The sequence below is a fragment of the Passer domesticus genome, chromosome 8 (genome assembly GCF_036417665.1).
Source record: "Passer domesticus isolate bPasDom1 chromosome 8, bPasDom1.hap1, whole genome shotgun sequence".
Lineage (NCBI taxonomy): Eukaryota > Metazoa > Chordata > Aves > Passeriformes > Passeridae > Passer > Passer domesticus.
Window position 1 is genome coordinate 48,902,763 of NC_087481.1, and position 23,711 is coordinate 48,926,473.

Sequence of the window (23,711 nt, forward strand, 5' to 3'; positions counted from 1 at the left end):
GGCTTTGCCCAGACTTTTTCCCTGTGGATGCGGAGCTCGGCTCCCAGCCCTACACAGCCAGGAGGAGGTGGCTGAGGGAGCGGGTGCCCTGAGGCAAAGGGCGCGTCAGCGTAGCCCTAAGGCTGCTGATGCCTATTCTTTATTATATTTTTTTTAAAAATAATTTTTAGATCCTCGAACGGAAGATCTAAAAATTATTTAAAATCGGCTCTTCAGACCGAGTGCTTGTTTGACCTCCCGCGCGAGCGGCCCCTCAGGGCGGCCCCCGCAGCGCCCCCTAGAGGCGCGCGCCGCCACCCGCTCCGCTCTCCTCAACTTGCCTTTGGCGCCCAATCCGCCCCTCGACGGGAGAAACCACTTCTCCTAAGTCCCCGGGGGGACCCCGATGCCCAGGAGGCAGAGTGGCCTGCCTTCTCCGCTACGCAGCGCCATCCAAAAGGCCACGGAGGCACTTCAGAAGATCGGTAAAGGAAATTCCCGCTGCTCCACGTGGTGTCGCTTCTTCGGCTGTATATGAGCGCGTTCTCTGCTCCGCAGTTCTCCCTCCAAGTGGTGCTGAATGGTTCGCGCCAGGACGGGACGGGGAGGGTCCGCCGCCATTTTGTTTGCGTGAGGGGTGCGCGGGCCCTGTGCGGGAAGCGGGGGGCGGCTGAGGGGGCGGGAAGCGGCGGCGGAGACCCGCGGTCAAGCCGAGCGCTCGGACCGGAAAAAGACGGCGAGGGCGGGCTGAACGCCAGCCTGGCGGGCCTGCCCCATCCTCGGCAACCATGTACATCAAGCAGGTGAGCCGGCGGGATTCGCGCCGGCCGCAGCGTGCGGTGCGGCCTGTGCCCGGCCTAGGGGGTTGGCCCGGCCGGGGCTGGGGGCTCTGCGCCTTCACATGTGCCCGGCCCGCAGCGGGGGACCCGCGGGCTTGCGGCGGGCTCGGAGGCCTTTACTTCAGTCCTTTCTGTCCCGGGGGGCGGATCGAGGTCCAGGCTGAGGGAGGCGCCCCCGGCCGCGGGTCAGGTCCTGCCGCCGGCTGGGCTGGCGGCGCTTTCTGTCCTTCTCCGCTCCGCTTTCATTCATTGCAGGTGTGAAGTGGCGCTGGGGCCCCTTTGTGCGCCAGCCCCGGTGTCCCGGCCGCGGGAGGCTCGTACCCAAACAAAGGGCTCTGCTCAGCTGTCAGGAGCCTCTTTCAGAAGCTGTTCACTTTGTGGGGTCTCTGCCTTGGGGTGCTCAGGCCCCCGGGCATGAACCATTTCACCTGTTATGCTTCACCCTTGCCAAACCATCTGTGGCCGGTGCTCAGTTAAAAAGAACACCTTTTTCAAACAGTTTTCGAGGTCATCACTATATTACTTCTGCAATTTCCCTGCAGCTGCTTTAATACAGATTTTTATTCCTGCTTTCGTGTTGCTGCATATGTGCGTACAAAGCATACCAGGATTCTCATTTCCTGGTGGACTCAAAATTGACCTGTTTCTCACGCCCTGTGGGTGTTTTTATTGAGAATACTTCATTAGTTTGAAGGTGCATGTTCTACATAGGTACCAGGTTTTAATTTACTGTTTGGCTGACTGGGCAGTGTTTCAAACGCCTTTTGATTGTAATTTTGTAAATCACTCTTGATTAATCATCATAGATGGGCACGTTGCTTTAAAGACTTTGTATAAGAGTTTTTGTTCTCCAGATTTGAATTACTCAAAAGCAAACAGTAATGGAGATATACAGAGTAAGTCCAAATTAACTCAGAACAGGGGAAATGTTTCATTTGGAGGAAAACAAAAAGAAGGAAATTTGGGTGGCCAGTACCAATAACCAATACTGTTACAGGAGTTATAGAGGAATGTTCAACCATGTGTGGATGTGAGAATGAAAAGGATGAGAATTAATTTGATTCCATCAGTATCCTCTATTGTTGTTTTCCAGAAGTTGTTCCCAGAGTTTGAACATTAAAAGTGTTTAAGTCTTAGTCTGGTTGATACAAGGCGATGAAGAAATCATGAGATCTCAGAATAGGTAGGGTGGATGAGGTGATAAACCATCTAGAGAAAAGCTTTGGGGAGAGCATGATGGTGTTCAGTCTGCCTGTATCCCACTCCCGTGGTGCCTGAGTGTGGCTGGTGAAATTTGTGCTTCTGTAGCAATACTCAAGAAATAATAATTGTTTGGATTTATAATTCTGTGGATAATTTTGTAGATAATTTCAGGTTCTTATAAGAATCAAGTAAATTAATTATTCCAGTTCAGATGTTCTTTATATATTATGTGAAAAAAAGAAAAGTAGTAGAGACCAACTTTTTTGCCCATTTTTAAATTTCTCTCTTCCCCTTGAAATCTCATGAGTTTGGAAGCAGCACTGTCTCAAAACATTTGCGTTTTGTAAAACACTTTTTTGTAAAATCTATTCAATCAAAATGAATGAACACAGTTGCTGTGGCCTGGGGTCAGTGGCAAGGCCTGGTTAAGAGATTCTGTTCCTGCCATTGAGTTCTGAAATCCTTGATTGCTTCCCGGGCAGTGGATGCGAATACAGTGCAGGTGGTTAAAGAAAACTGGCCTGAGGAGAGGGAGCACAGACAGTTGCAGTGCAGAAGAGGTTTAGTTAGGCAGAGCATTGAAGGAAGCTGTGTTGGAACACTCTTCCTTTTCCAAAACAGCTTCTGCTTCAGTCTGATGCTTGATGGTCAAGGATTAGTAATTTGCTGCCCACCTGTATTCTTAGCTTCAGATTCCAGTAATGGAATAATTCTGCAAAGAAAATTTGACCAGGGTGCCATGGTGCCTAGGAAGAGAAGGGCTCTTGAGTTCTGACTAAAAGCTAGGTAATGCCTTAAAGTTGTATTTAATTTTGATTTTTATAAATTCTGATATGGTATTTTCATTCAGTATTAGTGAGATGGTTTTAATCCATTAGTACAAACAGGTGGGAAGAGGAGTTTTCCACAGCAGTACTTGATAGTGGTCTGTCACATAATGGAAGAAAGACTGAAGATCAAACTTGACCTGAATAAATATGGGCATTTTCTTCTCCCAGTCTTTTGTCCAGTACTTTTTGTGGGCATGATTTTTCCCCCACTGTTTAACACTACCAGAATGTGACAGAATATGAGTGCAGCTCTGAAGGTAGATGTTTCTTGAGGTGCTACACTTAACAGAGGTCTTCATGGTGTTGAGGAAAGGCTTGCAGCTTGAAAGTTTGCAGTACCACTTCTAGGCTCTTTGCTAAAGTTCTGTATGTGCTGCTTGAATAAAAAGTATTATGCTCATTTTCTGGAATATGGGCTCCTTTAATACTTGAATGTGTGAGAGAAGGAACAACATGTTCAGAGAATTGAAAATGGTGATGGGGCCATAGACCTTACAAATAAAAAATCTAAGTAATTTCATATCTTAAGCTTCAGCACTAATAATGTTGAGAAGCATCTTGCAAGCTGTTTTTGTGTCTTCTTAAGAAGTAATTTTTAGTGTATTATAGCTGTCCTACTGAAACACTGACACTGTTTTAACTGCATCCTGTTTCTGTTGGGGAAGAGCTGGGCACAGAACACAGCTATTAAATGGGAGCTGTAGTCCTGTTCCAAGTGTTGCTGAAAGACGTGCAGGTGTCAGACCTTCAGGTGGCTGCTGCCTTTCTGTCACACTGTGCTGTCACTGCAGCTGTGCTGTGGGGAGCAGGTTGCTCGGTGCTGGAAGTTGGATCCGTTTCGTTGCTATGCAGAGCTGAAGTTTTAGGATATTGTAATTTTGTACCTGGTGTATTGCTAGGCCTGACAAACCTCAAAACCTCAAAAATGCTGCTGAAATTAAAGAGTTGAAGTTGATGTTGTGCTTTCAGATGACTTTGCTGCATAGCTCTTGAAGTTATTTGTGTATGAAGTTATATGTGTATTTTTGTCTCTTTAGGCTGTGAATTGGAGCCAAGACAAGCTTGCTTTTATGTGTCCCTTTAGATTGAATAGTAAAATGATACTATTGCATGTGAGATAGGCAGTCTGGTACAGTTTTTGCAGCCTGCAATGGCACTGCTTGGAGAATTTGCCAATAAAATTCTTATGCTGTAAGTAGATTGCATTATAAAAATTAAAAATAAGTGCTTGTTATACTCAGTTTTCTTTCCTATATATGATCCTTTAGGCAAATACATTTTTTGTCTAGTTTGTTACAAAAAATCCTCTTGGAACTCTCGTGCTTGCTGTGCTTTGGCGTGCACAGGTACCAGCATCTCTTGCTAGGGGAGAAATCTGTCCCTAGACCGATGCTTAGGTGGGGACAAGTTTGATGTAAGTTTCTGATCTTGAGCTGGAAAGTTGAGTGTGTGCAGGAAGAGTAGGCAGATTACAATTGATATAAATATTCTGTCAAACCTTGTAGTAGAAAAAGTGTTCAAGAACAGAGAGAACTTTGTTAAAATAACTCCCTCTTCTCACCAGGTAATCATCCAGGGCTTTCGAAGCTACAGGGACCAAACCATTGTGGACCCATTCAGCTCTAAACACAATGTCATTGGTAAGTTCTGATATTTTTATCACTAGTTAAAACTGCACTTTTATTTCAGATGATATTCATGTTCATCCCTTTTATAGTTTTTAATGTTCTGGTTACATTTGATGATTATATTCTGTGTTTTGGAAACTTCTGTATGTAATATTCCACAGGGTGTGTTCCACTTAGAGCAAACAACTGTTAATGTTCAATTTTGGGGAAAGGGCCACTGTCTTGTACTCAAGTGTTTCATCTACCTAGTTAATCTCATTCTGGGTTATATTTGGGTTCTGCTTTTGAATATTTTTGTGTCACATTTAAGATACATTGCACTGTTAACCTATGTCAGCTGTAACTTATACTTTGTGTTCTAATTTTCAGTGGGAAGAAATGGATCTGGAAAAAGCAACTTTTTTTATGGTAAGCATGGATTTCTTGTAGCCAAGGGATGCTGAAGATACCAGGTTTCTTGGCTTGTTTTTGCTAGAACTTGGTTTAACAAATCATCCTCTTCAGTAAGGAGTGGCAGATTGGAAATTACTTGACAGTGATGAAAGGCAGATCTCAAGGCACTTGTTTAATACTTAGTCCAGGTTTTTCCCTAGAATTCAGCTGCTCTTACTAAGGGCCTTCTAAGACTTTCAGCTGGCAAAAGTATTTACAGGAGGAAACTGATTCTAAAAGTTGCCCTCCATGAATGATGACTGTGATTTTTGCTGTTGTTTTAGACATCCTTAGTGGCTAATTTCTACTCCATAGCAGTTTGGCACAGCTTAGACATTCTTTTAATAGAAGGTTATGAGGGGGATTTCAAGAGGTGGGAGCATTAATGGAGGAGAAAAAATGCTAATTAAAGGTGTTAGTAGGCTTTGTGACAGTTGTGTTTATAAATTGTCTAATGGTAAGTATTTTAGCAATATTTTTAGCCTAGCCTATGTGCTGTGTATATGAGAAAGGAAGCTCATGAATCCCTAATTGTTCAGCATTGTTAATGATTATGCAGTGAACCAGTAATGTGGCAACAATGACTTCTTCAGATAAATCCTGCTGTACAGCAGGTTGAGTGATAAAGATCCAGCAGATTAAGGTTTTTAATGAAGAAATATCGTAAGATTTTAGCAACAGCTTGATTGTGTTATACAACAGTAAACCAGTGTGTTTTGAGTTAATGAAACTGTTACATGTCTCCCTGAAGGAAAGAATAAATTTTCTGTTTCTTTACTATTTTATTACAGCAATTCAGTTTGTCCTCAGTGATGAGTTTAGTCATCTTCGCCCAGAGCAGAGACTGGCTTTGTTGCACGTAAGTGAATGTGTAGCAGCAAAACTAAAGAATAAGCTAATGCATTTGAATGGTACAACAAAAATGTTAAATTGCTGGGCTGTGGATGTTTTAAGCCAATTATTTTGAAAGTAATTTTCTTTGTTTCAGTTGGCAAAAGGGAATTTATTATGCAGTAGTACATTATGTTGATAATGCACACCAGTGAATGTGTAGCCAAGAATAATCAGAAATAAAAATGTGTGCTGGATCTTATGTAGATGCCCTTGCATCTCAAGTCCTTGAAAGGAAAGGGGAAGTGGGGTCGTCAGGGAAAAGAGGAGAAGAATGAGTTCAAAATCTTTTCTAAGGTGGCAGCTGTCTAACCAGAACATCTCTTCTCTTAGGAAGGTACAGGTCCTCGTGTTATCTCGGCATTTGTGGAGATTATATTTGACAATTCCGACAACAGGTTACCGGTAAGTTCAGTGAGCTGCTTTGGACATGGATTATCATTTCAGACCCAAGTGATCTCAGTCTTATGGAAGCCTTCAGCATGATACCTGCTTTTGAGTCATTGGTAACAAGTGTCATAAACGTTCTGGTGTTAGTTACTGCTGCTTGCAGTAGGTATGTGTATTTACTGGGCTTTGTTTTCTTAAGATTGATAAAGAGGAAGTGTCACTTCGGAGAGTCATTGGAGCCAAGAAGGACCAATATTTCTTAGACAAGAAAATGGTGACGTAGGTACTTCTTTTCCTTATCTGAATGAGAGCAGTAGTATTTCTGTAAAATTCTGTAGGCAAACCCTACACTTGAATCCCTAGCATGAAATAATTTATTTCTATTGTGTAATACTGAGTGGCTGTAGTTTGATAGCTGGAACATCAGTCCTTATACAATAGACAGCAGACTTTGAATTTGCAGTTTAATTCATCCATTGATGTGGTGTTTAACTGCTTGCATAGTATTTCTTTCAGGGTTTTTTGAAATAGAAAAGTTACCACACTCTCAGTGGTTTTATATCCTTCCTTGTGACATGTTTGCCTGTATTTCTCTCCTCTGTGCTTTGAGGTGCTTACTTCTTAATCTTTTTCAAATTCTATAGTATTTTCGTTATTTTCCATTTTTATTCTCTCATTTCATTTTAGAATTAGCCATTTTCAAATAAAGAAGGTTGTTCAAACAGAGCATGCATTGCACATGGTGATATGTGATGTATAGATATGATATTTTACTGCATTTTTATAGCTCTCACTTCTATGGTAGTTTTTAATGGATTCATAATAACATTTCAGGAAAAACGATGTCATGAATCTTCTTGAAAGTGCTGGATTTTCTCGCAGTAATCCCTACTATATTGTCAAACAAGGAAAGGTAAGATTCTTTTTCATGAAGTAGAAGAATCACTGTCAAGGATATCATGTTTCCTGGATGCCAGACTTAGTTCAGTTAGCTCAGAAGTAAACCAAAATCTAAATCTACCTCAGTTTGAAATAGTTCTTGTATGTCAATCTGCTTCTTTGGCAGATATTACTGTTTTAGTACTTCATGTTCGTTAAAAAAAAAAATCTGTAAATGTTGATATTTAGCAGAGGGTTTTTTATCATGGTGATCTTTACAATCAGGTTTTTTTCCATATATTTAAATACAAAGCAAACTTGATTCCTGTGAAATAGTTCAGTATAAATGCAAAGATTTCTGGGCCTATAGATGAGGTAGCAAAGTAATGGTAGAGAATTTTAAGAGGTTGAAAATACTGTCAAGAGAGAATGAATGGAAAATGCAGAAGTACCAAAAGTGAGCACACATTAGGAAAAGAGCTCACGGCATGGGCTGTTTTATCTGGTGTTGATGATCCAAGCAGCTTTCTAGAGCTTTCAGAGGACACCCACATCTAGAGACAAAGCACAGACTATTTGTAATGGCTCACAGGATGGATCATCAAGGAGACTGGGAGCTGTCACCTCCAAAGGTTACGGGAAGGTGTACTTGGAGAGGAATGCAAGAGGAGAAGACTTGAGGAGTACTTGATGTCAGGAATGCCAATCTGTAGTGGAGTCTGCCAGATGCTTATCAGGATACATTTTCCTATGCAGCTGGATGTGTGCATTTGAAACAAACAGCTTGATCTGGAAAGTCACTCCTAGTGGGGATTGGTGCACACTTCTTACCAGCCAAAATACACAAACTGGTTTTAATATAAGACAAATTAGAAACAGTTACCTTCTTAGAAAAGCATGCAGCCACTGAAATGCTATTGGAAGGAAGTGGGTTTTATGTTGGGTGTAATTGTATGACAGATTTGATGTCATATTAATGAGTGTTTCATGATGTGAATTATTCTAAGATTTATAACCCCTGCATTTTAGTGTGATTTTATGGAGGCATTTAAACTATTTCATTTAGCACCAGGACTTAAAAGCCCAAGCTTGAGTTTCTCTAAATATAATTTTGAGTGATTTATTATTCTTTCAGTGTACATAGTACTTGTATCCTGAGTTTTAGCAACAAATGGTAGCATTTGAAAGGCAACAAATTTCATTACAAACAGAATACTTGCTGTCCTGAAGTAATTGTCTCAAAAGGAAAGCAGTGTGGTGTATGCTATGTATCTGAATCTTCCTGCCAAAACCTCAGGCAAGCAGGCAGAGCAAGAGTGCAATCTTTGCTCTGTTGTGGTTAGCCATACGTCCAGAGCAGGTTATTGAAATCATAGATCTTGAATTTTCAGATCAACCAGATGGCCACAGCTCCTGACTCTCAAAGACTGAAGTTACTAAGAGAGGTAGCTGGTACCAGAGTGTACGATGAACGTAAAGAGGAGAGTATTTCACTAATGAAAGAAACAGGTAAAAATTTAAGAAATTGCTGCTTTTTGCCACAGTAATTCAATTAACTCTGAAACTTCAGGCTTTTTCAGTAAAGCTAGATAGATGTTATTTGTGGTATGTTAAACAATGCAGAGCTTGTCATATTTCTTCCTTGAATTTCCAGTATCTCAAAAGGTTTAATAAGTTACTTTCTGTGTGCTTTTAGTAATAAAACCTTTTAGCTAAGCTAATACAGATAAATTTAGTGTTCAAAACATATGAGTGATGTCAGCTGGCAGTGATCCAGAAATCAGGATACCTGCTGCTGTGCAAACACTAAAGTTCATGTTGTACAGTCTGTATTAAGTGTGTGAGCCAAGAGACTACATGCTTGTGTTGCCTTACGTAACAAGTATCAACAGTTCTGCTGTTGGGATGTTTTTTTAGAGAACTTTTGAACACGGGGTGTTCTTACATTTCATGTATGTTGACAAATTGTGAATCACTGGAGTAGATTCAGTGGCTGTAAAGATGGGGGATTATATTACAGTGTTTAACTGAATTTCAATCGTGTCATGTTTTCTAAAGAGGGCAAGCGAGAGAAAATCAACGAGTTGTTGAAATACATTGAGGAGCGACTGCATACTCTAGAAGAGGAGAAAGAGGAGCTGGCACAGTACCAGAAATGGGATAAAATGAGGAGAGCATTAGAATACACCATTTACAATCAGGAACTTAATGAAACTCGAGCTAAGCTTGATGAGGTAAAATATCTTGGCTAGTACAAAATGTAATGAGCTGTTGGTTTGTTTTTGCAACCATCTCCTTGTGATCCTTGGTAGAATCCTGACAGAGTTAAGGAAGCTTTCCTGTCCATCCAGGAGCCACTCTGGCAGTCAGAACTGCACTACCTGAGCTAGGACTGAAACCCCTTCCCAGTGAGGGTGCCTCGCTTGGCTCCCTGCACCACACTCACAGTCAGACCGGGCTTCCCATACCAGAGTCTCAGATATCTTGATCCTGAAAATAATTTAATCTTGGTGCAATAACTAAATAACCAAGGAAGGTGGGACCCCAGCAAAGGAAACTGGCTTTTTATCCCATCAGAGTAGAAGCTTGGGGCTTTTGCTGTCTCTGAGTGCCACAGGTTCCAGTGCCCTTTGTTATGCAAAGGGACATTGGATTCTCTTGCCTGTGGCTTCCACCACCAAGAACTTAATCTGCAGCAGTCTGCAGCTGCACACTGAACTACCTGCACTGTATGTACTCACTCGGTGTATGTTCTCAGCATCACTGTTCTTCACTAAATTATTTTCTTTCTGGAACCACTACTAAAGCAGATTCTGCTACTTAAGCTATTGGTGATATTTCCATACAGCTTTCTGCTAAACGAGAGACAAGTGGAGAAAAATCAAGGCAGCTGAGAGATGCACAGCAAGATGCTAGAGATAAAATGGAGGTAAAAATACTTTTAAAAGGGCTCTCCAGAGGTGTGTTTTGCTTTTGGTTTTGGGGATTTTTTAGAGGAGGCGAGGAGGGGCAAGCGTGAGGGCTGGTGGTGTCTATATTAAATTCAGCTGCGTGCTTTCATCCTGTTTGGAAACTTGGGGTTTTTCCCACATCTAGTGTATTGTGATCTACAGAATAATGATCTTGTGAGTTTTGATAAATAGTGAAATTCATTCAGTGTTTAAGATAGTGCATACTTAAATTTGCACAGGAAATAGAACGGCAAGTTCGAGAACTGAAGACAAAGATTTCTGCAATGAAAGAAGAGAAAGAGCAACTTAGTGCTGAAAGACAGGAGCAGATTAAACAGAGGACTAAATTAGAGCTGAAGGCTAAAGATCTACAGGATGAATTAGCTGGAAACAGTGAGCAAAGGGTAAGTAACACCAGTGAGGTCTTACAATGTCATTGGCATAAGGAAGTGTTCATGTACACTGAAGTTTTGGTTTTAGACTGGAGCCTGTCACTGTTTTGTAAAGTTTGTTAAATACTAACTTCAAATACTGCTTTGTTTGACTTTCAGAAAAGACTGCTAAAAGAGAGGCAAAAACTTCTTGAGAAAATCGAGGAGAAGCAGAAAGAATTGGCCGAAACAGAGCCAAAATTTAACAGCGTAAAAGAAAAAGAAGAGCGGGGAATTGCTAGGTCTGTGTCCTTCTATGAAAATTTTATCAGTGCTATCCATCTGAAGTTAATGTCTTGGAGATGGTCTGTAAAAAGCCTGCTTTATGTTGGGGTGGGAACGGTATTTGGCAAAATGATTTTCTAAGCTTAACCACTTCTTGTGGGTGTTTTTATTATTTATACATAATTCTTTTCTTTTTGTTACCAATTTGGTGCTCGAATTTTAGGTCCTGGTATGACGCTTTTTAAAAATTCCAATAGTAATTCTTAATGCCTGCTCTTAATAAATTCAAGATTTCTTTATAATTCAGCATGTCTTTCCCTTCTCAAAACAGACTCGCACAGGCTACACAAGAAAGAACAGATCTTTATGCAAAGCAAGGTCGAGGGAGCCAGTTTACTTCCAAAGAGGAAAGGGATAAGTGGATAAAGAAAGAACTGAAGTCTTTAGATCAAGCCATCAATGACAAGAAGCGGCAGATTGCAGCTATACACAAGGACTTGGAGGATACAGAGGCAAACAAGGAGAAGAACTTGGAGCAGTACAGTGTAAGTTTGCAGCTTAGTCGTGTTGAGAGAAGAGTTAAATAGTCACTCTTGGACAGTCAGACTTCAATGCCTGTTTATAAGGAAGATGTGACTTTCTAGGTGGATGTGGTCTTTGAAAAATACTTACTGGAAACATCTACAGATAAACTTTAAAACCCTTTAGCATTGCATTATCTTCACTCTGTATGTTAGCTTTGACTTCTGATACTTTCCCCAATGTGTTTGGCCTGAGTTATCAGGAATAGGCTTCTATCTGCCTTGCTCTTGTCTACGTTGAACATAGCCATGTCATAGAAAACAATTTGTTACATTCTTATAGAAGTCTGTATTGGTTGTTTTCACTTTTCTCATTTTCCCCAAGCAACAGGGTCTTTTTGACTATGAAGCAGGCACTGACCCTTGTACCATGGTTGCAGCTAGTTGGAAGATACATTCCTAGGCATATTAGAAGATTAATCTGTTACCTGCATAACTTGGATTTTAATTTCCATTCAGAAACGGCTCTTAAAGCAAAATAATCCAGAGATAGCATTCCTGCTAGGAGCTCCAGCTGTGAAAACCCTGCTTTTATATTGAGAGAACATACAGTGCTGATGGTCTTCTTGGTCTTTGTGTAATATACCTGCTGAAACTGAGGGTCAGTCTGACACCATGCAGGAGTGTAGTTGTACAAAGATGATGGTGTTCTGCTAAAATACTGCTTGCATTGGGACACACATCAGCAAAGTTGTGATTTTCTGAGTTGGTGAATGAAGAAAATAGCATTTACCACTGGCTGACTGCAATTGTACTGTACTGCTCAGTGGTAATTCTGTAGAATTGAAGGGGTTAAATTTGTTGTGGCTTTTGATTCCTTTCTATAAACATGTCTTGGTTTCCTTTTGCTCCTCAAGGAAGGTTGATTTATGCTTAGGTGAAAAGTTGTACAGCTTTTTGTTATTCAAAGAGGAGGCGTCTTGGGTGAATGTGATTGAGAGCTTGCAAGGTTAGTTTGGAATGAGCTGGCTGTGTTTTTAGAACATAGTTAGTGCTCCTTGTACACACATAAATACATAAACACCATCGAGTGCTAGCCCTGAACTGCTTTGAAAATGGCAGGTGTTAAGTGAGCAAAGGGGGGATGTCTGTGCATTGGCTTAAACAGCACACTGTTGACAGCAGCTGTCTTGAAAGTCTAGTACTGCTGGAGAGCAGGCTAAGGCTTTTGACTAATAGCAGGTTGACATGGTACACAAGATTAGTTGTACTTATCACAAATGTCATTTCAGAGCATGATTACACAGAAGTTATATGTATGTTAGTTACTGTTTTGATTCCTGTTCTTGCTGTGACTTAGAGGGATCCATTTCACTTTATTGCCCAGAGGCACAGTTGAACTCAGTGCCTGCCTTGCCATCTGTGTGGCACCTACACATTGTTACTGCTTCTTTACAAAGCTGTCAAGAATTTATTCTTAGTGCTTTTGCAGTTTGTTGTAAGGTGGTTAAAATGTTTGTAGGAATTTTCTGAATTTTTAATAGTTCAGTATTGAATAAAATATTTTTTTAAAAAAATACAGAGAGCTGTAGTTTCATACTGTTCTTTTCTTTGTGTTAGAAACTGGACCAGGATCTTAATGAAGTGAAGGCTCGTGTTGAAGAATTGGACAGAAAATACTATGAAGTGAAAAATAAAAAGGATGAACTACAGAGTGAAAGAAAGTTAGTAATTAATTGAAATATGTCTCAATCTCACTTAATATGAAGGACCCCAACTGTGTAGTTGTTAACATGGCATGTAGGTATGTTTTTTAAATATGGCCATGTATGAACTGCTGCACTTTGCCTTCCCATTAGATTAGCAGTCTTTAAGAAAATAATAATAAAGCATTCAGTTTGCATTCACACTTACAAAATGTTATTGGTTTTGTTCTGTAGTTACCTATGGAGAGAAGAGAATGCAGAACAACAAGCTCTTGCTGCAAAGAGGGAGGATCTAGAAAAGAAACAGCAGCTTCTCAGAGCAGCAACAGGAAAGGTAAGATAACCTCAGTCTTGGTAATTCCTGTGGAATCTCGTTCTTAAAGGACAAGTCAGTTTTATCTGAAAGATATGATAGTTATTTTTAAAATTATGGTCTTTCTGTCATAATTAAGAGGACAAATTATATTCTGGGCTGAAATTTTTCAAACATTTAAAGTTCTAGTACTGTTTGAAAATGAGTTTTGTGAGCTCAAGGTAGTTGATATGAGGAGACTAGCCAGAAATGGAATATTTTTTAAACTTCCTCTGATACCTGTTTGATTAAAAAAACCCCAAACAAAACTGAAAAGTGATGGTCTCTTATTTAGGTATCTTCTGTTAGAGCTGTAGGTTCGTTAACAGGAATTTGGCAAAAAAGGAGGTTGCACCTGTCACAAAGTTAAAGCTAGAATGAATATTACACCCACTCATTTGAACTGCTATACAGTGATTAGCTGTATTTTACCAGGCCATTTTGAATGGTATAGACAGCATAAACAAAGTTTTGGAGCACTTCCGTCGAAAAGGGATAAACCAGCACGTTCTGAACGGCTACCATGGGATCGTCATGAACAACTTCGAATGTGAGCCAGCATTCTACACCTGCGTTGAAGTCACTGCAGGGAACAGGTAATTCATCATGTGCTGTTTACTGCAGTGTCACAATTTAGTTGTTGCAAGATTCTACTGAAATTTTATTCTTTTGAACTTTATGTCTTGCCTTTTTTTTGTCAAAGTGCCTTCTATATAGCATGATCAAACTGCTATTTAATTGTGAAGGATCTAAGAAGAATTCTGACTATTTAAATGATAATCCTAGCTCCTTCTGACTTTGTCTAAAAAAACCTTAAAACCAGAGAGAAAAAAAACCCAAAAAGGCTCCAGACCCACACTCCTGACACTTGCCAGGGGGATTGGTGGTGAGACTGAATTATATTGAATAAAATGGACAACATCTTCCAGTGTGGAGAATTCTGCAGTAAACAAGGCTGATATTTCAGTAATAGTAAGAATTATTTCACTTGTACTAGAAAATCTCATGGTTGAGAATAGTCTCTAAACTGTCAAAAACTGCTGTCTAAAAGTTATCTGAAAAGATGTTGAGTGTTAGTGAGTCTGTGTAAAATGTTTTCTAGAAGAAGTAAATGTCTGTTGGGTGATCCACCACTTGCTGCACCATCTAGCTCTTCAGATTAATTAAGGATCATCTTTTTGTGTGATCAGTCCCGGTTCCAACTCATGAGTAGTCATAAAAGTTCTTGTTCTAATGAAGTGTAGATAATGGCATAAGAGCAGGAAAGAGGACAGAGGTGACATGATCTTGCAAAGTGTCACATATAAATGTTGATGCTACTGTGATTGGAAATGCAGTCTCTCCTGAGCTTGTGTCAGTGTGAGCAAGGGTGTCTCTTCCAAGCATTTTACAGTTCTCCCTTAATCTTGTTGTGCCCCATAGTTTGGAAAATGCTGTAACAAGCAAGCTGTAGTTCAACTTACAAAGGAAAAATCCCTTATTTCAGTCCCCCACAGTGCACAGGGAGATGGGGTCTCTGTGTGTGCTGTATAGAGGCAGCAGAGGCAAACTTTGGAGATCCGTGCAGAGAGGTGGTGCTGAGTGTTGTGTGATGGAACTGCAGGACAGGTGTGGACACAGTGGTACTGTACACATCCTGAGCTGCTCCTGGCTGGACAATGGAATGTAAAATTGTTGGCTAATCATACTTTAACCAAAGTGAAAAGAGCATCCACTTGCTTTTTCTAAGGCATGGAATTGGAAATGCAATGCAGCTTTATAATGATGTGTTATGTAATGGTATCTGCATGAATGCTGTCTATATACAAATATGTTTGTCCTTTTAGCATAGGAAAGTTTTGCCTACTTGTTTTGCTTGTTAAACAGGTTGTTTTATCACATTGTGGATTCTGATGAGGTCAGTACAAAGATCCTAATGGAATTTAACAAAATGAACCTTCCTGGAGAAGTTACTTTCCTCCCTTTGAACAAGCTGGATGTTAGAGATACTGCTTATCCTGAGACTAATGTGAGTTAGAATTACTTTTGAACCTACCTTTGCTTCATAACTACAAAACCTCATGTTTTGAACTGTGTACATTGCTTATTGCCCACCACTTGCTTTTCTGTTTGTCTGCAGTTAAATACTACTTCTAATGTATACTTTTGAACATAAAAAAACTATGTTATAGAAAAACATTTTTCTGCAAGATGTCTGCTGTGTATTAACTGCACATTAGATGTGAAAAGGCAATACTAATGAGTAGCATTTTATTGTAACCTGATACTCAAGAATTACTTTAATTGCTGAATTGTGATTCTCTCACTTCAGGATGCTATTCCTATGATCAGTAAACTGAGATACAATCCAAGATTTGATAAGGCTTTCAAACATGTTTTTGGGAAGACTTTAATTTGTCGTAGCATGGAAGTGTCTACCCAGCTGGCCAGAGCTTTCACAATGGATTGTATCACTCTGGAAGGTAAATACTGCAATTTCTTTATAAGTTATTTATTGCAAAAATAGGATTCCTGGGAAAATGGGGCTCATTAAACATGATCTGTTTAGTGTTGTTGAAATAAGATGATTAAAAATAATAGTATACTTGACTGAGATGTTTACAAAAGGTTGCACTTGGTTAAGTACAGTGCTTAAAAATACAGGATTTCATAACGAGGTATGAAATTTTCTTATGCTCTGAATTTTAGTAGCAATGTATGTTTTTCCTGAGAATTACAAAGCAAATTAGGTTTGTATTCATCCGGTTTTTAATCCAGTTTAACAGGTGTTTGTTCTCCTGGAGTGTTTATGGTGTTTTCTTCAAGCTCAAACCAGTGTTTAGGGTGTGAATGAATGGCCTTAATTCCTTATAAAGGCAGTGTGAATTCTTCTGTGCAACAGATGTATTTACATCTTATGTTCTCTGAAGTAATCGATATCTTTTGTTAATTGCATGTATTAAAAAGGATAGATTCCCTGCAGGCTACTGGTTGTCTCTGTGTCTTAAAGTCAATCTGAAAAAATTCCTAAGGGTGTCTGAGATAGAAATTACTAATTTTTCAGTATCAGGATACTCTATAAGCCACAGATACTGCTAATTACTTCCTTTATTTCCTCATAGAAGACTTGAGATTTTTTTTAACTGGTAGTGCTAGGCATTTGCATTTTTCCATTAATATAAGTATTTTTTTTTCCTTCAAGCTACATGGTTTCAGAAGCTAATTAAAAACAAGCAAAAATGAGCTAATGCTTGAAGGAAATCCTCACAGTCTGTGATGATCTTGAGAAAGGAAATAGCATTTAAATTGAATAGAGAAATAAACATTTCCCTAATTACTGTAAACATATGTGATTGCTGAGACATTCAGTGCTTTTGTAGCTTAGTTGAATTGTTCTGGTTGCACTGTGGAAACTGTGCTGGAATTTATGCATGTAGTGTGCATTTTACATCTCACTCTGTTCTGCTCTTAGGTGATCAAGTCAGCCATCGAGGTGCTTTGACTGGAGGTTATTATGACACCAGGAAGTCTCGGCTTGAATTGCAAAAAGATGTTAGAAAAGCAGAAGAGGAACTTGGTGAACTCGAAGCAAAGCTCAATGAAAACTTACGTAGAAACATTGAGAATATCCTTTTGCTGTTAATGGGGAAGGTTGTGTGATGACAAAGCTTTTCTTTTGTGGTTACAGTAATAGGTGGAAAACAGGAGACTGACTTGTTACATATTATCTGTGGCAGTTATTTGGACTGTTTTGTGTGCAGCCTGGTTTTCTGTGTTACTGTATTTGATATTTAAAGCTTAGAGGTGAGGTTAAACCCTAGATTATGAGACTTTCTATTCCTTTTAGAGTCTGTTGTAGTAACTGCCATAACCAGATATTCTTGTTATCTGTATTAATCTTCACTGCTTCTTCTGTCTCAGGCTGTATTTTTAGTACTTGTGTCCTGAATTGATGTGTTGCATACACTTATGCTGTGGAGGGGAGGTGGGAGAGCATTGTGTTGTAATAAGCTCTGAGTTGCTTGACAGTTTGGTTTTTCTCTTTGCACTGTGTCCTTTTGAGACCCAATATCTACAATTCAGGGGTAAGGGAGGTTTATACACTTTTCTTATATGTCACCCAGGTCATTCTGTCCTTCAAACTGAACTCCTTTGCTTCTGACTTGCATCAGTGCATTAGAGACATCTGTTCTGTATTTTGTAAGATCTGAGCTTTCCTTGCATGTTCAAATGTATCCTTGTATTCTTCCAAATATCATACAGTAAAATAAGCAAGGAAAATCTTCATTTAGCTTAGTTCCTGGTATTGATAAGTTACTTGATTAGTTTATAAGCTGCTCAAGTTATTTTTGTTGATTATTCTTGATTTTTCCTCTACAAGTGATCACTATGGCTTGGTGGAGTTTTGATTTGTTTCCTATTTTGGTGAAAGATTAATATGTCAAATAGAAAAAAATTTGAAGGTACTAGTAGGAATAAAATTATTTTTAAAACAAGGACAGAATTTTCCTTAGCCCACAGTATGGATTAATAATGAGATTGACCAGCTAATGAACCAAATGCAGCAAATTGAAACACAGCAGAGAAAATTCAAAGCCTCTCGAGACAGTATTTTGTCAGAGATGAAAATGCTGAAGGAGAAGAGGCAGCAGTCTGAAAAGACATTTATGCCTAAGGTTGGTATGGGGATATTGAGAACTGTTGCTTGGTTTATTTTAATTGTTTCGTTAATGTTACTGATAAAATTGAATTTTCTTCTGGTTAACATCATAATATGAAATATGAGGTGATAACTAGAGATGTCACTAGATAACTGGAGATAACTAGAGACATGTTGATATGAACAGGTATAATTAATGTAAATGTAGAGATTGCTTTGAGGAGTGATTCTGTCTATCTGTCCCACAGCAACGTAGCCTGCAGAGCCTGGAGGCAAGTTTACATGCCATGGAGTCAACTAGAGAATCGTTAAAAGCAGAACTGGGGACAGATTTGTTGTCTCAGCTCAGTCTTGAAGATCAGAAACGTGTGGATGCTCTTAATGATGAAATTCGACAACTACAGCAAGTAAGGAAATGAAAATATCTTGCCATTAAATGTGGTACTTTTCTTAGCAATAAACTTTTATCCCTTTGTATGAAAAGTCACTTATGAATATAGTGGCTGCAAATTAGTGCTTCATCAGTAGTAGGTATGTGTGTTTAAAATTCTCTCATTTCCAAAGGGTATTTGCAAGTTTTTCTCAAACACTAAGTGAATTTTGCCAGTTGATTGTGTGAGAATTAAGGCTGGTAAGGCTATTTGTGTTGGAATCATCACAAATTTCTTGCTCTTGCTATTGACTTTCCAACTGTAAATACAAGTAGATATCATCTGAAGGGAGGATGCATAGTATGAGAAAGGAAAATTTCTAAAAATGTGTGGTAGGTGAAACAAAACTAAACTTTTGATTGACACAAATGTTGCTGGAAAAATACTGCTTCTTTAGTTTCTAAAGCATTTCTGGGTTTAAGAATTGGCTTCAGATACAAATAAAGATTAATAAACTCACCTGTACTAGACACTTTTTCTTTTTTTTTTTTTTTTTACTGTCAGTTCAAATTAGAGAAATAGTCCAGAGAATTGTGAGATTTTAATACACAGAATTGTGTGAAGAGGGTTTTGTTGTTGTTGTTGTAATAATTTTTTTTCTGTAACAAGGTAAAAGTAGTCCTAGTCAGGTAAGGCAACTAATACCCTTCTCTACTTTCTTCAGGAAAACAGACAGCTTTTGAATGAGAGGATTAAATTAGAAGGCATTATCACAAGAGTTGAAACATACCTCAATGAGAATCTGAGAAAACGCTTGGACCAAGTAGAACAAGTAAGGGTTTTCTTTCAGATGTACTTTTGCAGTCTGGGTTTGGTTTATTTCTAGGGCTAACACATATAAATCATAAATGCTTATTTGTTAAACTGCATTATCTGTGGTGGGATTTGCTCCTCTAAGTAGAAACCAAGTATTCCTTTGAATTTCAGCAAATTTTTGATAAAAACTACTGTGAATACACAGCCTGTGTACCAACAGGACTATCATAATGAGAGATTTGTTTGAAAATCTAACTATTCTCTTAGAACATCATGAAAATATTGACTAGTATAAGTATGTAATAGTTATATGTAGAGTAGCAGAAGATTGTTTGTCTGGCTTAGGTTCCCATTCATGCTGAAGCCTGGTGGCATTTATTTATCCCATAGGAACTGAATGAGCTTCGAGAAACAGAAGGTGGCACAGTTCTTACTGCCACAACATCAGAACTTGAGGCTATCAACAAACGAGTGAAGGATACACTGGCACGGTCAGATGGTTGGTAACATCATGTTTTGGAAAGAAAACTCTCCAGGGTTCTGAAAGTTCACGCATACCATGTTTGATTTAGAAATAGACCATAATGTAATTGACTTGTGTTGGTGGTAATGGGCTTCTGGCTTGAGGGTGTGCTGCTTGTAAGGCAACTGTCCTACAAGCAAGATCTTGTATAATTGCTCCTGAATTTTGTCTAACCCATTTAAAACTCAGCTGCTGTTAAATAGGCTATCAAATCTGGTTTGAAACTTCTTTTGCTTCTCTTTCTACTTAACAATATGACTGAGTACATTTGTTTGGGGTTTTTTTAAGCCGTATACTCATGGGGAAGAAAAGAGGGATTTTCAGCCTTTTGCCTGAACTTTAACTTTCTGTTCCTTAATAGATCTTCTTTACTCTATCTTTTTTTTTCATAAATACTTTATTGGATAATTGCTGATCTTATAGAGGCGTATAAAACTTACAGCTTTGGGTTTTGTACTCTTGCTCCACATTGCAGATCTGGATAACTCTATTGACAAAACAGAAGCAGGAATTAAAGAACTTCAGAAGAGCATGGAACGCTGGAAGAACATGGAAAAGGAGCATATGGATGCTATTAACCATGATACAAAAGAACTTGAAAAAATGACAAACAGGCAAGGCATGCTCCTCAAGAAGAAAGAGGAATGCATGAAGAAAATACGAGAGTTGGGTTCACTTCCACAGGAGGCTTTTGAAAAGTATCAGACTTTAAGTTTAAAGCAGGTAATTAGTGTGCTTGGTTTCATGTTTTATGACCTGAAACATTAGTGCCACCTGCATCTTGAGTGCCAAGTGTGGCTAGAATTGCAAGTCACTTTGATGTGTTAATGTTTTCCGTTTACAGTTATTCCGCAAGCTGGAGCAGTGCAATACTGAACTGAAGAAATACAGTCACGTTAATAAAAAAGCTTTAGATCAGTTTGTGAATTTCTCAGAGCAGAAGGAAAAATTGATAAAAAGACAAGAGGAACTGGACAGGGGCTACAAATCCATCATGGAGCTGATGAATGTCCTTGAGCTCAGGAAATATGAGGCTATTCAGCTGACTTTCAAGCAGGTAACAAAATGGGAACAATTGTAAAGACACTGGTGCTGAAATCAATCAAGTTGTCCCACGGTGTAGCAGCAATATGAGAAGAAGAGGATGCTAAATAAATCTGTACAAAGAGAAGGCAGTGTCATGTAACTTGAGGCTTGTGGGTTTTTTAAATACTGAAAAATAAAAAAGGCTACCATTTTCAATATGTGCCCATCTCCAATTCAACTCTAGCTTTGCTTTAAATTTCTTCAGTACTTCCTCTCAAGTGAGTTGCTGTATACTTACGTACAGCCCTTTCTGGGAACTGTGACAAAAAACTGCAATGAATCCCTTCTCCAGATTTAGTGAAAGTAATATAATGTTAACAAATAGTCTTAACTACAAAATGTGTGAAGTGTTCTCTTTAAAGGTTTTTTGCTTAACTGAAGGTTACTAAGTAAATCTTATCTTTGCTACAGGTCTGTGTTTTAATTGTACCATTTTCTTGGAAAAAATTTTGAAAATTCTCCTACTACAAAAACAGTTGTTTTAAGCCAAGCTTTGTACAGCATACATTTCTTAATCCTGCTTAAAAACATGATCTCTTCTTTGAAGCAGATGCTTTTTGTGTTCATGCTACAGCACTTGTCTGCATTTGATTTCACTCTGTAAAAAATGAGTAGGTTTTGATGAGTAGGTTTCACTTTGTAAAAACGAGTAGGTAAAAATTACTTTCTTTTTCAGGTGTCAAAAAATTTCAGTGAAGTATTCCAAAAGTTAGTACCTGGTGGCAAGGCCACATTGGTGATGAAGAAAGGAGATGTGGAGGGCAGCCAGTCCCAGGATGAAGGTGAAGGCAGTACTGAGAGCGAAAGGGGATCTGGATCTCAGAGCAGTGTTCCATCTGTAGATCAGTTCACTGGAGTTGGCATAAGGGTAAAGAAAAACATTTGTTTTTCAGTCCCTTGAATGTTTGTTTGGGTTGTCTTTTAACTATATTTTTAAAAGGCAGCATTTCGTTGATCCTGTTTGTTTAATAGCAAGTGATGCTGTGTTTTAGTGTTTTGAAATTATCTTGCTGTTGCATTGTTTTCTTAGGTATCATTCACAGGAAAGCAGGGTGAAATGAGAGAAATGCAGCAACTTTCAGGTGGACAGAAATCTTTAGTGGCCCTGGCCCTAATATTTGCCATCCAGAAATGTGATCCAGCTCCGTTCTACTTGTTTGATGAAATCGACCAAGCCTTGGATGCCCAGCATAGAAAAGCTGTGTCAGGTACTTGTCTACCTTTAACAGTCATCATTATGGTTGAAGATAATAGTTTGTCTTCTTGTCCCTGATGTTTAAGAATAAAGCTTTTGATCATAACCACATTTTTGAGAAGCCCAGTGTGTTTGGGGAAGTTTTCATGAACTTGGTTTTATCTAGAAGCTCTGTTCTCTTACTACATCTCAAGGGTTTCCTTACTGCAATTCGCTGTGTTTGAAAATCAGTCCTGTTTTGAAGTATATTTTGTTTTTAAAAGTTCATAGAAAAGCGCTTACTCTGTTTTTCATCATAGAAGTTCAATATCTTACTAGGTTTGCTGAGTGGTTGGACTTGTCAGAGTTCATACTGGAATTAATGAGAATACTTGTATGTATTATCTGGGAAATAAAACTGGTATAGATACTTCCTTGATTTATGGGGTTTTTGCTTCATTAACAAAAAGCTTATTTTGATTAAGGCAAAGAGTTTGCTATTTTTGTCTGTCTCACTTTGTTGAAAATACTACTTTAATAAGGAATTTTGTGTTCTTTTTCAGATATGATTATGGAACTAGCTGAACATGCTCAGTTTATTACAACAACTTTTAGGCCAGAACTGCTTGAGTCAGCTGACAAGTTCTATGGTGTAAAATTCAGAAACAAGGTAAGTAGTATGATAGGCTTCTCAGTAAACACTATAATTAAGACAAGTTGTGCATTTGAGACTTAGCAAGAGTTCAGAGTGAATGAGACTCACTTCAGCTGATAAATTTCTATTTGTGACACAGTCTTCTATAAAAATTCTCTCGTTCTTGAAAGAGAATTTAAATACTTGCAGATGTCCCGTGTCACATTCTTTAAAGCGATTATAAATTGATAATAGACCTCTTGCTGAGTCCTGGAGCCTTCAGAAATGTCTGTCTTATTCTGCAGGAGGTACTGTAATAACTGAATGATTCTTTGTTCCACCAGGTCAGTCATATTGATGTGATCACAGCAGAAATGGCCAAAGACTTTGTAGAAGATGACACCACGCATGGTTAAAGGAACTTGTAATTACTGCTTATTTGGAAGATGTGTATAGTGCTATGTTTATGCCAGGGACCTGTACATTTAAAAGAGGAAGTATTTAGTCCTTGTTTAAAATAGTTTTTGAACACACATTTTAACCAAGACCCCAGAAGGCTTAGTTTCAAATGAGCTTGAGTATCCATTTTGTCTCTGTTGCTGTATTTTATAAGATAATTGTTAATGTTACCTTTATACAATACCTGTAGTTTGGAAATTTTATTCTCTTCCTTCAAATCTTTTGTAAAGTGTTTGTTGCTGTTTTAAAGCTTTTCAGAAAGTGCTAGCTATTACTTCTTAAGTATAGTTTTATCATTTATATTGCCTCACTTTTTTTTTAATGGCTTCAATTAAAATGGTTGGTTTTATGGCTGTAAGTTGTATATATTAAATTTTTGGGTTATATTGTCTTTCTGAAGAGGAGTCCATTGAGATGGAGTAAACACTTCAGTCATATTGAAGTGGCATATTTCAGAATATGAGACAAAGCAATTCTCCCAAGCCACTCTTCTTTTTTCCCCTCTTCTGCACATTGCCAGTGCCAGAAAAAAACTACCCCAAATCTCTGCTTGTCCAAATCCATAGTGTTCTGGTTATTGAACTGAAAAAAGGTAAGTATCAGAGAATCCTGAAAAGTCTGAAAAGACCCTAGAGCTGTGTCAAAACAAATCACAGCCCCTTCTTTTCCTGCACATTGTCCCGTGTAACAGCCCTTCCATTACATCTCGTTACAAGACCAGTGTTACTTGAGCCAAGTAACAGTCCCCAGTC

The 23,711-nt window shown here is 38.7% G+C and overlaps 1 protein-coding gene across 1 annotated transcript; it reads left to right on the plus strand.

Annotated features, from left to right (window-relative positions):
• The first annotated feature begins 624 nt into the window (after positions 1-624).
• On the plus strand, positions 625-23,317 carry SMC3 (structural maintenance of chromosomes 3). Its single transcript, XM_064431272.1, has 29 exons — positions 625-782; positions 4,416-4,491; positions 4,849-4,887; positions 5,703-5,770; positions 6,136-6,207; positions 6,392-6,471; positions 7,027-7,105; positions 8,463-8,580; positions 9,130-9,305; positions 9,920-10,000; positions 10,262-10,426; positions 10,574-10,695; positions 11,010-11,223; positions 12,820-12,923; positions 13,140-13,239; positions 13,693-13,853; positions 15,124-15,265; positions 15,569-15,719; positions 16,709-16,861; positions 17,761-17,912; positions 18,145-18,303; positions 18,992-19,099; positions 19,474-19,582; positions 20,082-20,329; positions 20,451-20,663; positions 21,369-21,560; positions 21,723-21,900; positions 22,430-22,536; positions 22,845-23,317. Exons 1-29 carry the CDS (start codon positions 768-770, stop codon positions 22,914-22,916), a joined length of 3,654 nt encoding a protein of 1,217 aa, XP_064287342.1. The 5' UTR covers positions 625-767; the 3' UTR covers positions 22,917-23,317.
• The last annotated feature ends 394 nt before the right edge of the window (positions 23,318-23,711 follow it).